At 35.1% G+C, this 16116-nt stretch overlaps 1 protein-coding gene across 1 annotated transcript in view; it reads left to right on the forward strand.

Moving 5' to 3' along the window:
- The window catches only part of RASA1 (RAS p21 protein activator 1), a 137169-nt gene that overhangs the window by 89221 nt on the left and 31832 nt on the right, over positions 1-16116 (forward strand). The window contains 4 exon segments of the mRNA XM_017890582.1: positions 634-712; positions 10081-10202; positions 10865-10892; positions 11176-11303. Of these exon segments, the coding sequence (XP_017746071.1) occupies positions 634-712; positions 10081-10202; positions 10865-10892; positions 11176-11303 (357 nt within the window).

A 16116-nucleotide genomic window follows, 5' to 3' on the forward strand; every position in this document is an offset into this window, starting at 1 on the left:
TTTATATTAAAACACAGTACGTCATTTTGTTTTTTTGTAATATTTTCCCAATATTTCCCAGTTTGTAGCACCTTTAATTAAAATAATAAGCTTTTCTCCCTGTACAGTGATAATCCTACATGTAAGATTAGCTGGGTTTTTTTCTTCTTTTTGCCTGCTTTTCATGTGTTTTATGACCTGTTTCTAATATAAAATCAGAATGTGTAAATATGATAATAAAAATTCTTAATTTACCTGAATTCTGCTTCCTAAATAAATGCCATGTTTCTGTGAATTTTTCATTCTTAGTATCTCAGAAGTACTCTTGGGGGTGAAAAAAAAGGTAGACTTTTAATCATTTCCTCATTTATGGTGACTTTGAATATGGTATTGTTGACCTGGCTGCCCACTTGATGGGTATGGAAAATCAGAACCTGCGCCATGTATTCTGGCCTGTAAATCTATATTGAGAACATTCTGTTTTTTCTAAAACAATATGAATGTTATGATCATTTATTCTATTAATGTGTTTGTGTTGTGTGCTTTGAAAAAAAATTGCTAATTAAGATAATCCTTGGTAAGAAAGTTTACACATATTTTAAAGATTTTGCATTTTATCAGATGGATTAATATTAGAAATTTTTATTTTAACAGCATTGGGGACATCATAGATCACTATCGAAAAGAACAGATTGTTGAAGGATATTATCTTAAGGAACCTGTACCAATGCAGGTCAGTGTTGCGTTTCTTATTGCAATAATTAGCATTTTATTTTAAAATGCATTTTGATGGTATGTTTTTGCACACATTTGTACAATTAAAATTGGATACAACTTAAAACTACAGATTATTTAGATTTTTTAGAAAGTAAACTGTAAGATAATCTTTTAGTTTTTATCTATGTTGATTTTAGGTAATCAGCAGCAACCTAGTAGGTTTTTGAGATTAGAAGCAGTTATGGAGGAAGGTAAGTTGCAATAGGTCCAGGAGTGAGTTTTTTGGAGGCAAAAGTAGAGACAGCAGTGATAAACCACAGCCAGGCTTATTAAAGCCTGGGGAATAATAAAAGGAAATAAAAAATACTGACAGAAGAGGATTAGGGCAGAAAATGGTTTACACTTTCTTTATTTGCCTGTAGTTTTATGGTGAGAATTTGAGAATGTCTGTATACTCTGAGTAAAAACTATATAGTAGTAAAGAGAGTGATGTCGTATGGGGAGATGGGTGGTGGCAGTGTCTTACGGACAAGGTCCTAGAGAAGACAAAAATGAATAGAATCTAGAACATAAAAGGAAATAATGGCCTTGAGCAAGAGAGCCTGTTAAATATTAGTTGCTTAATGCTTAGGGTGATTAGCTTCTGCTTCTTCCTCATTGCACTTTCTGAAATGTATGACAGGGAAATGGTATAACAGGAGTTAGAAAAAGGTGCTTCAAAAGATGGATTAATAATTTTCCTAAGTGGAAAATGGAGGTACTGTTATTCTAGGGACATAAAGGATTATTAAGGGTTTTGGGTACCCAGCTGCAGTTGTACAGTGATTTGTAGTGTGCCTAGTTTCTTGATGTTTCCTCCTAACAAGTTCATTTCACGTGGTTATACCTACTACTTATTGCAGTTAATTGTGGGGGGGGGGGGGGGGGGGAATCATTAATCTGAAGCTAAATATAAATTCAAGAATCATAATCTTGCCACATTTTAACATACAGGCACACCTCATTTTATTGTGCATTGCCTTATTATGCTTCAAAGATAGTTTTTTTTTTCTACAAATTGAGGTCTGTGGCAACGAGGATGTCTGTTGCTACTGTTTTTCCAAAGCATGTGCTCATTTGTGTATTAGTGTCACATTTTGGTAATTCTTATAATGTTTCAAACTTTTCCACTATTATATGTTAGGTTGATCTGTGATCAGTGATCTTTAATGTTACTATTGCAATTGTTTTGGGGTGCCATGAACTGCATCTGAAGAAGACTGCAAGCTTAATCGATAAATGTAGTGTATGTTCTGATTGCTTCATTGACTGGCTGGTTCTGTTTCTCTTCCTCTCCTTGGGCCTTCCTATTTCTCCGGAAACAACACTATTGAAATTGGACCAATTAATAACCCTACAGTGGCCTCTAAATGATCAAGTGAAAGGAAAAGTCACATGTCTCTCACATTAAGTCAAAAGCTAGAAATGATTAAGCTTAGGGAGGGATGGTGAAAGCCAGAATAGGCTGAAAGCTAGGTCTCTTGCACCAAACAGCCAAGTTGTGAATGCAAAGGAAGAGTTGTTGAAGGAAATTAAAAGTGCTACTGCACTGAACACATGAATGATAATAAAATGAAACACACTTATTGCTGATACAGAGAAAATATGAGTGGTCCGGATTGAAGATTAAACCAGGGATAACATTCCCTTAAGCCAAACCCTATCCAAAGCAAAGTCCTAATTCTTTTCTGTTCTGTGAAAACTGACAGAGGTGAGGAAGCTGCACAAGAGTTGAAAGCTAGCAGAGGTTGATTTATACGATTTAAGGAAAGATGCTATCTCCATAACATAAAAGTGTAAGGTGAAGCAAAGAAACTGTAGCAAGTTACCCAGAACATCTAGCTAGTTTTCCAGAAGATAACTAGCAAGTTATCCAGAAGATAACTGTTGAAGGTGGCTAAACAACAGATTTCCAGTGTAAAGAAAACATCCTTCTATCTGAAAATGTTAGCTAGGACTTTCATGGCAAGAGTTAATGTTTGGCTTCAAATCTTCAAAGGTCAGGCTGACTCTTTTCAGGAGCTAATGCAGCTGGTGACTTTAGGTTGAAACCAGTTACCATTGACAATTCAGAAAATCCTAGGAGCATCAGAATTATGCCAAATCTACTGTGTCTGTGCTCTGTCAGTGGAACTACAAAGTCTGCATGATAGCCCATCTGTTTACAGCATGGTTTACTGAACATTTTAAGGCCATTTTTGAAACCTACTGCTCAGAACAAACGATTCTTTTCAGAATAGTACTGATCACTGACAATGCAACTCTACAATCAAGAGCTCAGATACAGATGTACAAGGAGATTGTTGTTTTCATGCCAGCTAACACAGTTTGTATTTGCAGCCCATGGATCAAGGAGTAATTTTGACTTTCAAATCCTTAGTTAAGAAATAATTTCATAATGTTATAGTTGCCAAAAATAGTGACTCTTCTTATGGATCTGGGCAAGGTACATTGAAAACCTTTTGGAAAGGATTCATCATTCTAGATGCCATTAAGAACATTTGTGATTCATGGGCAGAGGCCAAAATAATAACATTAACAGAAGTTTGGAAGAAGCTGATTCCAACTCCTATGGATAACTTTGAGAGGCTCAAGACTACAAGATGACTTTGAGGAGGAGGTAGCTGCAGATGTGGTAGAAATAGCAAGATAACTAGATTTGGAAGTGGAGCTTGAAGATGTGACTGAATTACTCCACTTTTGTGATGAAACTGGAGGGAAAGAGGAGTTGCTTGTTATGAATGAGAAAAGAAAGTGGTCTCTTGAGATAGAATCTACTCCTGTGAAGATCCTGTGATCACTATTGAAATGAAAACAAAGGATTTAGAATATTCTATAAACTTGATAAAGCAGCAAGAGGGTTTGAGAAGAATGCCTCCAGTTTTGAAAGAAGTTCAACTGTGGGTAAAATGGTATCAAAGAGCATTTTAGGGAATTTCTTTTGTGAAAGAAGAATCAATTGATGCAGCAGACTTCATTTTTAAGAAATTGCCACAACCACCCCAACCTTTGGCAACCACTGCCCTAATCACTCAGCAGACATCAGTATCAAGGCAAGACCCTTCACCAGCATGAAGATTATGACTCACTGAAGTCCTAGATGATTGTTAGTTTTTTTTTTTACCCCTTCCGGAGTCAGGGTCTTGCCCTGTGGCTGAGGCTGGAATACAGTGGTTCAACTGTAGCTCACTGCAACCTTGAACTCCTGGGCTCAAGCAATCCTCCTGCCTCAGGCTCCCCAGTAGCTAGGACTATAGGTGTACACCACCGTGCCTAGCTAATATTTTTTGTAGAGATAGAGTCTTGCTATGTTGCCCAGGCTAGTCTTGAATTCCTGGCCTCAAGGAAATGCTGGGATTACAGTTTTGAGCCACCTTGGCTGCTGCAACAGTTTTTAGCAATAAAATATTTTTAACACGTGTACATTGTTAGACATGTTGCACAGTTAACAGACTACAGTATAGTTGTAAACATAACTTCTACATGCACTGCGAAAGCAAAAAATTCATATGGCTGGCTTTATTGTCTGGTCTGGAGCTAAATCTGAAATACCTCCAAGGTATGCCTATATTTTCCTTTGTTCCCGCATGCTTTCCTAGTAGAATTTAAGGTCTATGAGAACAGAGATTTTGTTTGCATTGTTTTTTCCCAGTGCTTAGAACAGTACCTGACATTAGATATTCAATAAATATTGATCGAATGAATGATTCTCTGCTTTCCAGCAAGAAGTACCTACTTTACTCTTGCTTGTATTGTTACTAATATGTCTTACACCTTAATGTGCTCCTTCCTATCACCATGTCATTCTTCCTCTCTGCCTGTCTAAATACTGCTATTTTAACATCCATCTTGTTTCACTTTCTGAGTAATTTTTTTTGATTACTGCAGAGTAATTGGAAGAGAAGGTAGCCAGAACATATTACACACAGACACACACAGACACACACACACAAATATATATATGTTTTATATATGTCTATTTTTTAAATAACATGTGGTGAGTGCTTTTTAGACCACAGCTAGGGTCTTTTTTCAGGATCAGAGGTGTTTTTGTCTCCAGATGACAGATCCTGCCATATAGTTAGTTCCATTGCTGTATCCTCAATTCTAATTCCCCTTGGCTCTTTGAATTAGTGATTTTATTTGACCCCAAATTAAATCATACATTTCCCCATACTGAATTTGTACTTAGAATTTTCTAATTTAAGTTTTGATCAAGACCACCCTGGCTAACACGGTGAAAACCCCGTCTCTACTAAAAATACAAAAAATTAGCCGGGTATGGTGGCATGCACCTGTAGTCCCAGCTACTCTGGAGGCTGACGCAGGAGAATCGCTTGAACCCAGGAGGTGGAGGTTGTAGTGAGCTGAGATCTGGCCACTGCACTCCAGCCCGGGCGACAGAACGAGACTCCGTCTCAAAAAAAAAAAAAAAAAAAAAAATAGTATGTGGCATCTAGTAAACTTGCAGTATGTTATAAGACTGCTTTAAGAATTACTTCAGATACATAATGTGCCTCACTCTTGTGTTACTGTTTTATAACTGAACAAACCTCCAGTTGGTTTTGCAAAAGTGCCTATAATGCTTTGAATACTTCAGAAATAATTAATATTGATTATAAAGCAATTTGATTGCTACACAGAAACTATTAAGTGCTATTTGTGGTCTATTATTTTGGAGCATGGAGTGAAAAGTAGGTTTTAGTAGAAGTTTGGGGAATAATAAAACTCATTCTTCAAGCAGGATTTTAACTATTAGTACAAAGGCAAGTACAGTCTTTTTACTAATTGCCAAATTGATTAGCTAGCAAATCACCTCATCTTCCAATGAGGTGACCCTGTATACCCAGACTCAGGCTAAGATGCTGGCAAAGGCTAAGAAAGAGCAGAGTCCTAGCTAGGTTTGCTTACTTCCTGGAACTGTTAACACTTGTTGAGGCAAGCATTAGAAGAAAAGGGGACTTTTGAGACAATACACCCCATAATAAAAATGCCTTACATTTTTGAGCACTATATTTTAAGCACTGTTTTTTATACATATTCATTCATTTAATTTTCTCAACAACTTTACCAAGGTGACACTATAATGACGACACCTATTTCAAAGATAAGGCAACTGAGAGCTGAGAGGTTAAGTAAGTAACTTAAATCATCCTCAGTTCTTCTGTTTTTTTCTTCCTGTACTCTATATCTAACCTGTCAGGAAGATCATACTAACTCTGCCTTCAAAGTATGTCTAGAATATGACCACCACCAGAATCTGCCTCAATCTGCTAGCTTCTAGTTTTGTCCCCCTTATGCTGCATGCTGCGCAGCTATCACTGGGATCCATTTAAAATATCAGATCATGTTACTCCTCTGTTTTAATACTTGAAAATGTTCTCTGTTTCTTTCAGAATAAAAGCCAAAGTCCTTAGAATAGCATACAAGACCCAACAGTGGCAGTCCATTAATTTTCTGAACTCGTCTCTTTCTACTATCCTCCTGCCACTCTTTTTCACTCATACTTGCTTCTGTACTATTACTCATAAATAAGCCAGACTCTTTTCTTCCTTAGGATCTTTGCTGTAGCTGTTCACTGTGTCCAAAATTATTTTCCCTTGGATATCCACTAGCCTAACTCTTAAATCTTTCAAGTTTTTGCTCAAAACTTAGCAAATTAGAAAATGACACTTACCTACACCTTAATTAACACTATAACTTGCTCAACCCTGCAGAGCGCTTATCTTCTAACATACAGTACAATTTATTTATGTTTATTTTTAATCTTTCCCTGGTTAGAATATAAGTTCCATGAGGATAGGGGTCTTTGATTTGTTCACTGATGTATTTCAAGAACTACAACAATGCCTGGGACTCAACAAACAGTTACTAAATTAATATATTAAATGGTGTTTTCCTACATTAAGTAACAAAGCTAGGATCTGCAAGTTAAGTCTGCCTTCAGGAGCTTACATATGTAACTTCTAGGGAAATGCCTGCTTCAGTGGCTGTTAGACTGTCACCAATCCGATTATTGAACTTCCCTTGAGAGAAATGTAAAACGTCTAAGAACTTTCTCTCGGGCTGAGAAAAGGAACACACAGAGAAGGCTTTCTCCCGTCATTACTAGGACTTGAAAAGTGAAGTTGTGTTCTTGCCCATAGCATCCTCTAGTGCATTGGAATCCTTTAGGATTTGTGGACTAGTCCCCACTTTAATATGATTTTTAAAAGACCTATATAGAGCATCTTGGAATCAAGTATTTAAATCCAAATATTAGTGTGGTTACATGTCTTAAATGACAGAATCCAAGAATGTTCCATTCTGCAGCTAATACTAAGTGCCATCACCATTGAACTAAAGATTTGGTAAATACAAATCGGTATTACCAGGAAAGTAAAAAAAAAGTCATCACTATTTGTAACATCATGGTCCAGTGTACCCTTTTAATTTTTTTATATTCCTAAGTCATTTTACAAATAATTTGCATCACCAAGAATCAGGGTATGATCCAAAAACAACTGCATTGGAAAATGTAATAAGAATTTAAATGTAGCGTACCCAAATTTTTGTTCCATGTTTTCATGTCTAGGAAGGCTTACGTACCTGAAATGGATAGTCTTTTCAATGCAACTAACAGTTCTTCACCCTTCGTGCACAGACCTGGAACACAGCCATCTTGTAAATTCTGATTCCAGATTTGAAATCAGATACATGTCTAATAAGTTCTACTTGTAATTACTTTGGTTCTTCTTGCATTATATCTATCATATCAATTCTAGATTTTAAGTACATCACTATTGCAGTCTAGCTTATGATTCTTGTTTTTGTATTATCAAAATGCAGTAGTTTTTTTTTTTTTGACGTAATTTCGCTCTTTTTTGTTCAGGCTTAGAGTGCAATGGCGCGATCTCAGCTCACTGCAACCTCCGCCTCCTGGGTTCAAGCGATTCTCCTGCCTCAGCCTCCCATGTAGCTGAAATTATAGGCACGCGCCACCAAGCCCAGCTAATTTTGTATTTTTAGTAGAGACGGAGTTTCACCATGTGGGCCAGGCTGGTCCTGAACTCCTGACCTCAGATGATCCCGCCTCGGCCTCCCAAAGTCCTGGGATTAAAGGCGCAAGCAAAATGCAGTACTTTTGAAAACTTTGATGGCTCATAATTTTGTTGGAGAGTACAGTGTCCTTTGCTCCATAATTGTAAAATATTTTTGTTTAGATTTTAAAACAGCAATTAACATTGTTTATAAGAGTGATCAATCCAGTGAATTTTAAAATTTCTATGTTTACTTTCAGTAATTTTTTATACAAAGGGCCTATTTAATATTTGCCCATTCACAAGTCATAGTAAGTAAATTTTGATGTGCATACAAAATTTAAATAGTCTCATTTCTTTTAGCCAAACAGGATAATCCAGGTTCTTATCACAAAATATTGCATGATGACATTCTTCCTATTTAATAACTAACGAGATAAGAACATCATACTTCCTTTTTTTCCCCTTAGAAGTAATATGGTTCACTCAGTGATTCTTGAGTTTGAGAAAATTCAAATATATCATCATCTGAAAAATAGTCTGAGATTTGTTTATCAAAATCAATTCTGCCATCATGATAGAGTCTAGAGTGCTATTTCTTTGCATTCATTTTCTGATTTTTCTAATTGCCAGACATCTTCCTGGATCAGTTTTTTTCTCTTTATCATTTATGAGCAGCAAATAAAGAGTTCTGAATATTTTAAGTACGATCAATCAAAGCTAAAATACAGCAAAGATGGCCTTTTATATTTTTACAAAAGATGCTGCAATACTTTGCAACACAGTTAACACACACACACACACACACAGAGAGAGACACAAAAACACCCAGAGTGATGCAATACAGATTATTTATTTCAGTTATATTATCTAGGCCAGGGGTTGGCAAAAATTTTCTGTAAAGGGTTTTGCAGTTCATTTAGTGTGTCCACTAAAGTCTGTCTTTTTATCTGGAAGCAACCACAGACAGCATGTTAGGGAATGAGCATGGCTGTGTTCCAATAAAACTTTATGTATAAAAAACAGGTGGTGGACTGGTTTTAGCATGCATGCCATAGTTTGTCAACCCTGCTGTAGGCAATTCATTCTTCTATTTTCTTATTATTTTAGTAATTTTTTAGCATAAATGGGAATAATTCTGAGTAATGATGAAATAGTTCCTAGGATGATGAAACAGCATAATATTTCAAGATACAAGAGAGAGAGGATTGTGAAAAACCCACAGCATAACTTAGATTTATAAGAGGATTGAATGGACCCATGAAGTTTGTAAGATGGACTAAAAGTCATAAAATATTAATCCTTGCAAAATAGTTAAGAGCTACTCAAAAAGGAAACCAAAAAACTAAAACAGTCCAACTGACCTTAATAGTGAAATTGAAGATTTATTCATTCTGGAAATATCATGATAAAGGCATCCTGATGTAATTCTTTTTCTCAGGAGATTTAGCAATTAATGTAAGTTCTGCTATAATGTAACATATGCATTCCTAAAAATCATAGCATTATGCAAAATCAGGCAATCAAAACCACAGGGCTTTTGGGAAAAGAGAGGTTAAAGGTGTCACACTTAGAAATTTCATCAGTGATACATTAAGAAAGAACCTAATATGTTGCTTAATTTTATATGTTTTCTTTTTAATAAATATGTACATACTACAATAAATATGGCACTTTACCTTGAAGAAAGACCTTAAGTTTACATGTGGAAATGGCCATTGGTAGGGTTGAAGTGTGGGAATGTTGCAGATTGGCAGAGGAGGATTATCTGAAATCAGGGTTATAACACCAGCTGCAGATACATGGGTGTGGCGTGTGACACACTTAGTGGATTGAGGGAACTGTTAGGTATTTGAAGTGTGTATGTTTTGTTCATTCTCATGTCTTAGTTCACCTGGGTACTGTTGTCTGTATTCACCTAGCATTTCTCACAGACACAACTATGCATAAGCAAACATGAATTTGCTTTATGCTTATATTGGGGCCTGATTTACCAGTTATGCTGTGACAAGTTTATGTTTTTAAAACATTATTTGCTGTAAAATATAACTGACTATATTTGAAAATAGTTTATTAGGTATCCATGGAAACAGCTTATTAGTTGGGATTGGCAAGGAAATCTTTCTGTGAACTTTGTCTGTGTTCTTCGAAATTACAAGGAAACATTTCTGAGAATTTCTTTGGAAAGCAAAAAATCATTTATGTGTTATGTATATCTAGATTTTGGTATTTTAAGCACTTTGGCTTTTAATTGGTAATTTTATAGATTGTTACTTCATTTCCATCAAGAATGTATGAAATAATTTTAATGTTTTTTAAAATTCAGGATCAAGAACAAGTACTCAATGATGCAGTGGATGGCAAGGAAATTTATAATACCATCCGTCGTAAAACAAAGGATGCCTTCTATAAAAATATTGTTAAGAAAGGTTATCTTCTGAAAAAGGGTAAGTTCAGACTTTCATCATTAACCCATTTGATAGAGATGTTGTAAATATGGAGCTCCGAACTTATTGTGATATGTATTTAATAAGTTTTGACATGAGTTATTAGTAACTGACACTTGTTTAGAGCCCATATATAAGCATTCTTCAAAATTTAGAGTGTAGGTATATTAAAAGTCTATATTTTCAACCAGAATGTTTCTTCAGCCCATGGTTTCTTTTTCTTTTTCTTTCTCTCTTTTTTTTTTGAGGAACTCCTTATGGCACATGGCACATTCATAGTATTGATATTTTACAGATTTACCTCAATTTGACATAAAGACATGTTGGGGAATTGTGGGTGGGGGGTGTGCTTTAGTGGAAGAATTTTTTCCTGAAGATTGTTAAAAGAATTACTCCAAAACAAGAATTTTGACGATTTCATCATGATGAAATCTCTGAAGATAGAAAGTATTCTCAGCATTTACTCTGTGATTAAAACAAGTAATGTAACAAAAGGCATTTTTGTATAGATTTGTTATAGGCATTTTCTCATTATGTAAGAATTGGCATATTATATAAGCTTTGGAATAAAAATTGATTCATATTTTTAGAAACACTAATTTTAATATGTAGGATTTCACAATTATTTGGCTAAGAGAAAACAATTTTTTTTTTTTAAACAGGCAAAGGAAAACGTTGGAAAAATTTATATTTNTTTTGACGATTTCATCATGATGAAATCTCTGAAGATAGAAAGTATTCTCAGCATTTACTCTGTGATTAAAACAAGTAATGTAACAAAAGGCATTTTGTATAGATTTGTTATAGGCATTTTCTCATTATGTAAGAATTGGCATATTATATAAGCTTTGGAATAAAATTGATTCATATTTTAGAAACACTAATTTTAATATGTAGGATTTCACAATTATTTGGCTAAGAGAAAACAATTTTTTTTTTTAAACAGGCAAAGGAAAACGTTGGAAAATTTATATTTTATCTTAGAGGGTAGTGATGCCCAGCTTATTTATTTTGAAAGCGAAAAACGAGCTACCAAACCAAAAGGATTAATAGATCTCAGTGTATGTTCTGTCTATGTCGTTCACGATAGTCTCTTCGGCAGGTAAGAGAATGGTTACCTATTTTTCTTTCGGGATTGTCTTAGTAATAAAATAGTGGGTATAAACAAAGCAAACCAATTTTGAGAGCCCTAAAATCATCTTCTAACAGTAGTAGATGTACTTTCTAGGTAATTTTTGCCTTCCTTGCTTAATTTTAGACTAACATATGCATAAAGTCTACTCCATCGTATTGCATAGAAATCTTTGGCATAAGGCATGTTTTCTCCCTGCTCCCACCAGCAATCTTTTGAGTGACTGATTTTGAGTCTTTGTCATCTTTCCTGTTTTTTTCACATGCTTTAACTCAGTGTACCCAAGAGTACTAGGTGCACTCAATTCTGCTATTAACTCTGTAAGCAAGTTCTTGAGAAAAGTTAACGTTAAAAAATAATCTTAAAATTGTCTTGATAGGAAAAATATATTTGAAATTAAAAAAAAAATTCTTCTTACATTGATTTCTTGGTTTTAAAAAAATGAATATAAATGCATAAGCTGAATCCTAAACATCAGAGGACAAATCCAGCTCTTGATTACATCTGGAGTTTTGCTCAAGAACAATGGCCTTTTACCTTTCACCATTAGTATTATCAGTAATCCATCCCAGTCTTTTTAGATGTACTTATCACTTTTATTACCTATTGTTACAATTAGAGAAAAGGCAGTTAAGTGTTTCAACAGCTTGTTTTTCTGCTGCAGGATGGCATTTCTGTGAGGCAAATCCACGTTTTATCCTGTTGAAATGTTTCTCTTAAGAGAAATACCTGTAAAATATATAGCCTTGTCATTTCTTTTTTCAGAGTGTGTTTAGGAGATCACATTAGTGTTATTTGTGATTTTGACAGTTTTTTAAAATGATCAGATAGGTTTGGGGAATGCTGATTGAACAAATAGTTTTACTTATATATAGCAAGGCTTTTTGTATTCTTAGCTAGTGTTTATATTGTGAATCTCTAAAATAGTATGAATTACTTCATAAATTCATTTTACAAAGATACCCTTTTTTTTTTTCCTTGAATACTCTGATACCTCATAAAGAGTTGTTCCAAAAAATACAAAGATTGGGCGAGAGAATTTCTTGAGATTTTGTGCCCCTTTTCACAACCTGAGAATCTTAGCCTTCAAATGTGGTTGATTCAGGTCTCTGGCTTTTCTCTTTAGTTCTACTCTACACCCTTCTTGTTTGTTGAATCCTTCCTCAAACCAATTCCCTACATAGTAGCAAGGTGGCAAACAGCACCAGAGAAAGGGCTGTAAGCATTCACTCCCATAATTATTAAAAATCTTGAAAATATTCTGTTGAGCCACCTCTCAACCAATTTTTAGTTCTAGGTTACCTGAGGTAGCAAAAGGAATGGGATTATCCCGATAAAATGAGGAGGCCCTTTTGTGCCCAGATCTGTTGCTAGAAGTGATCTCATCCAAATAGTGAGGCTGCTCTACTTACCATATGTGTGGGTGAAATGGATGTTGGAGAGACGACACTATTCACTACTAAATGTAGTTTATTATCGTGAAAACAATTAAAACAGTAAAAGTCGGATGATATTTTGGGAACAACTTCATTGAGATCAGTAATATGAAATAGGTGGTTCTTGACTCTTGGAGGATGGGTATGAATTTATTTGGATAGTTAAGCACAGCTTCCTAACCAGTGTTCCATTAATCAGTGTAGGTGTCCCTTGAGATACTAGTGGTTGTAAAATCCTGTTGTAGTACAAGTATTTAACAGATGTTTTATATTTCAAAAATTATAACACTTGAAATCATATGATCCCTGTATAAACTGCTCCAATTCATTATTATTATTTTTATTTTTTTTTTTTGAGGCAGAGTCTCACTCTGTCGCCGGGGCTGGAGTGCAGTGGCCGGATCTCAGCTCACTGCAAGCTCCGCCTCCCGGGTTTACGCCATTCTCCTGCCTCAGCCTCCCGAGTAGCTGGGACTACAGGCGCCCGCCACTTCGCCCGGCTAGTTTTGTATTTTAATAGAGACGGGGTTTCACCGTGTTAGCCAGGATGGTCTCGATCTCCTGACCTCGTGATCCGCCCGTCTCGGCCTCCCAAAGTGCTGGGATTACAGGCTTGAGCCACTGCGCCCGGCCCCAATTCATTATTTTATTGGGGCAAAAGAATTGGTGCATAACACTTGGAGACAGAGAACTTTTTATAGTGGCTATACTTCAGTACTTCCTACTTTCTTGTTCAATCATCCAGGTACTCTGAATATTACTTTATTCACAGCTTGTTAATCATCATGAAGCTACTTTTTATGTTCAAGCAGAAATGTCTCATTTTGTTCCTTACATTTCTTTCAATTAACAGGAAAGTTAAAATTGTTGTAATTATCGTTGTAAAATATATAAGGAGGTTCTTGAAAAGAACATAATAAATTTGATATATTTTTCATTTTTACTACTTTATAATTAGCCTTAATGTATCGATATTAATTTTCCTCCAATAAGGGCAATTTAGTGACTAACATTGGCAAGTCATTAGACTCATAAGATGAAAAATAATTTAAAAAAATGTAACTCACTTACTAGGCCCCGAAAGAAATACATTTGTTAAATGTATTTCTTTAATACTTTGAAACAGCGAAGGTCCTACGGAAATGCTAGTTAATGACTGATGATGAGCCTTCATAATAGGAACATTTAAAGGTTTTATGTCAAGATTATGTATGTTTGTCTGTAGACCTGAATTCCATATTAAATAATAGAATGAAATGGAGGCTGTAATAAAATCTAAGCTGCTTTAGTTGTATGTGTTTTCAGTTTTATGTGAGAAGTGGAATCAGAATACCTACTGTTGGATGCTGAAGTATGTTAGCTGTCCAAAAGAAAAGTTTTGATAAAAGTTTATGATTACAGGAGAAAAACTTTTGGGGAATGATTCTCATTTTGCAGGTTTACTGAAGAATGAGTAAACTTCATCAAATTATATGTACAATACAAAAAGATACGTGTTTTGACAGTTTATGGATTTAAGGCAGAAATTCAACCTGGGAAAATGAAGTTAAAATGATTCACTAGTGATACTTACAACTGGAATTATATGAATCTTAAGGAAGTATTAAGAGGAATATAGCAATATCTATAAGACTGAAGAAAAGCTTTAGCATTAGTTTACATGAACAGATGCAGTTAGATTGGAAATCTGTTGGCACAGTCAAAAGAAAGGTCCACATTACACTTGACAGTAAAAGAGAAAGAACTGCTAGAGTAAAAAGAAGGATCAGATCCTTTAAGTACAAGTTGAAGGTTCTGAATGATTCCTATTCTGGTTAGTAACAAGAAAGGAGTTTCTGTCTGGTATGGGGAAAAGCAATAAATATACTTTTATCACTTGCTATGAAGTTGTAACTTGTTTCTTGTGCAGTTTCTTGGTGAAGATGACTTAAAAGAATAGGAAGACATTAAAAAAAGTCTTTGTCATGAATTATATTTAATGATACCAAGTCTGAAACCTAGTATGAAAAAGTTATGTTCATGAGAACTAAACTCAAGTCTCTCATTTAGAAAACAGATTTTTCTTTTAAGGTTGGGCACAGTGGCTCACGCCTGTAATCCCAGCACTTTGGGAGCCCAAGGTGGGCTGATCACTTGAGCCCAGGGGTTGGAGACCAGCCTGGGCCTACAAGGCGAAACCCCATTTCTTTAAGAAATTAAAAAATTAGCCAGGTATGGTGGTGCGCACCTGTGGTCCCAGCTACTCAGGAGAGTGAGGTATGAGGATTGTCTGAGCCCAGGAGGTAGATGTTGCAGTGAGCTGACTACCACTACACCCACGGCAGAGTGAGACCCTGTCTCAAAACTAAACCAAAAACAATAAATTTTTTTTTTTCAAAGTACGCTAGTTTACCATCAATTATTTTTTTTAAATGTGTGCCTTCCTGTGAAATAGAGAAGCACTTAGTGAGAAAGACTGAATGCCAAGGCAAATCGCTTTAACAAAGTACATTTCAAGGAAATGAGAAGACATCTGTACCATATAATAGGACAAGTAGAAAAATAGGTTGATAAATTATGTATGACCATAGGATGCAAATACCAGAGGACAAAAGGGGAAATTATAGATGAATGTTAACATCTTTTTCTTTATTATCAAATTAATGCCAGACATTGAACATTTCCTGCTTTGTGTACACATAGAACCTGATACGCTGACCTTTAGCATTTAGATGAAGACTAATGTGAAAGTTAACATTTTCACATTAAAACCTACTGCCTTCCGCAGTAGGTGATTCGTGTGCATGCTCAGCCTGATGCTGAACGAATGTTGGATGGCAATGCTGTTTTCTTGCATGGCTTTAGTTGCGCAGCTGTGCAATTTTTCCAGATTATTTTCAATATTAAGAGATCTCTAAGCACTCTATTTCCTTGTATTAAACTTCTAACTTTTAATACTGCATTACTTTAAATATTAACCATTTCCGAAGCACAAGTAGAAAGATGTCTTAGTGATATAAAGTTATTCTAGTGAATATCCATGTGGTAATTAATTTTAACACCATCTTTTCATAGCTGGATCTCATTATGGTATTATTTATTGCTTTACATTTATTTATGAAAATGTTTTGCTGGATATTACATTTAAGATTGGCAGTTATTTTGACATTTTAAAGATGGTTTTCTGCCTTCCAGCATTTTCGTTGTCATTCAAATTGTTTCTGTTTTAGAGGTAATATATCTTTGTCTTTTCTCTTAGAGGTAATGTATCTCACACAACTTTCTCTGGATGCTTTGAGATATTTCCTTAAAAAATTTTTAGCAGTAAAATCAAAATGTACCTACTGTAAATTAAAAAAAAAAAAAAA

Source organism: Rhinopithecus bieti, unplaced genomic scaffold (assembly GCF_001698545.2).
Source record: "Rhinopithecus bieti isolate Rb0 unplaced genomic scaffold, ASM169854v2 scaffold_1428, whole genome shotgun sequence".
Lineage (NCBI taxonomy): Eukaryota > Metazoa > Chordata > Mammalia > Primates > Cercopithecidae > Rhinopithecus > Rhinopithecus bieti.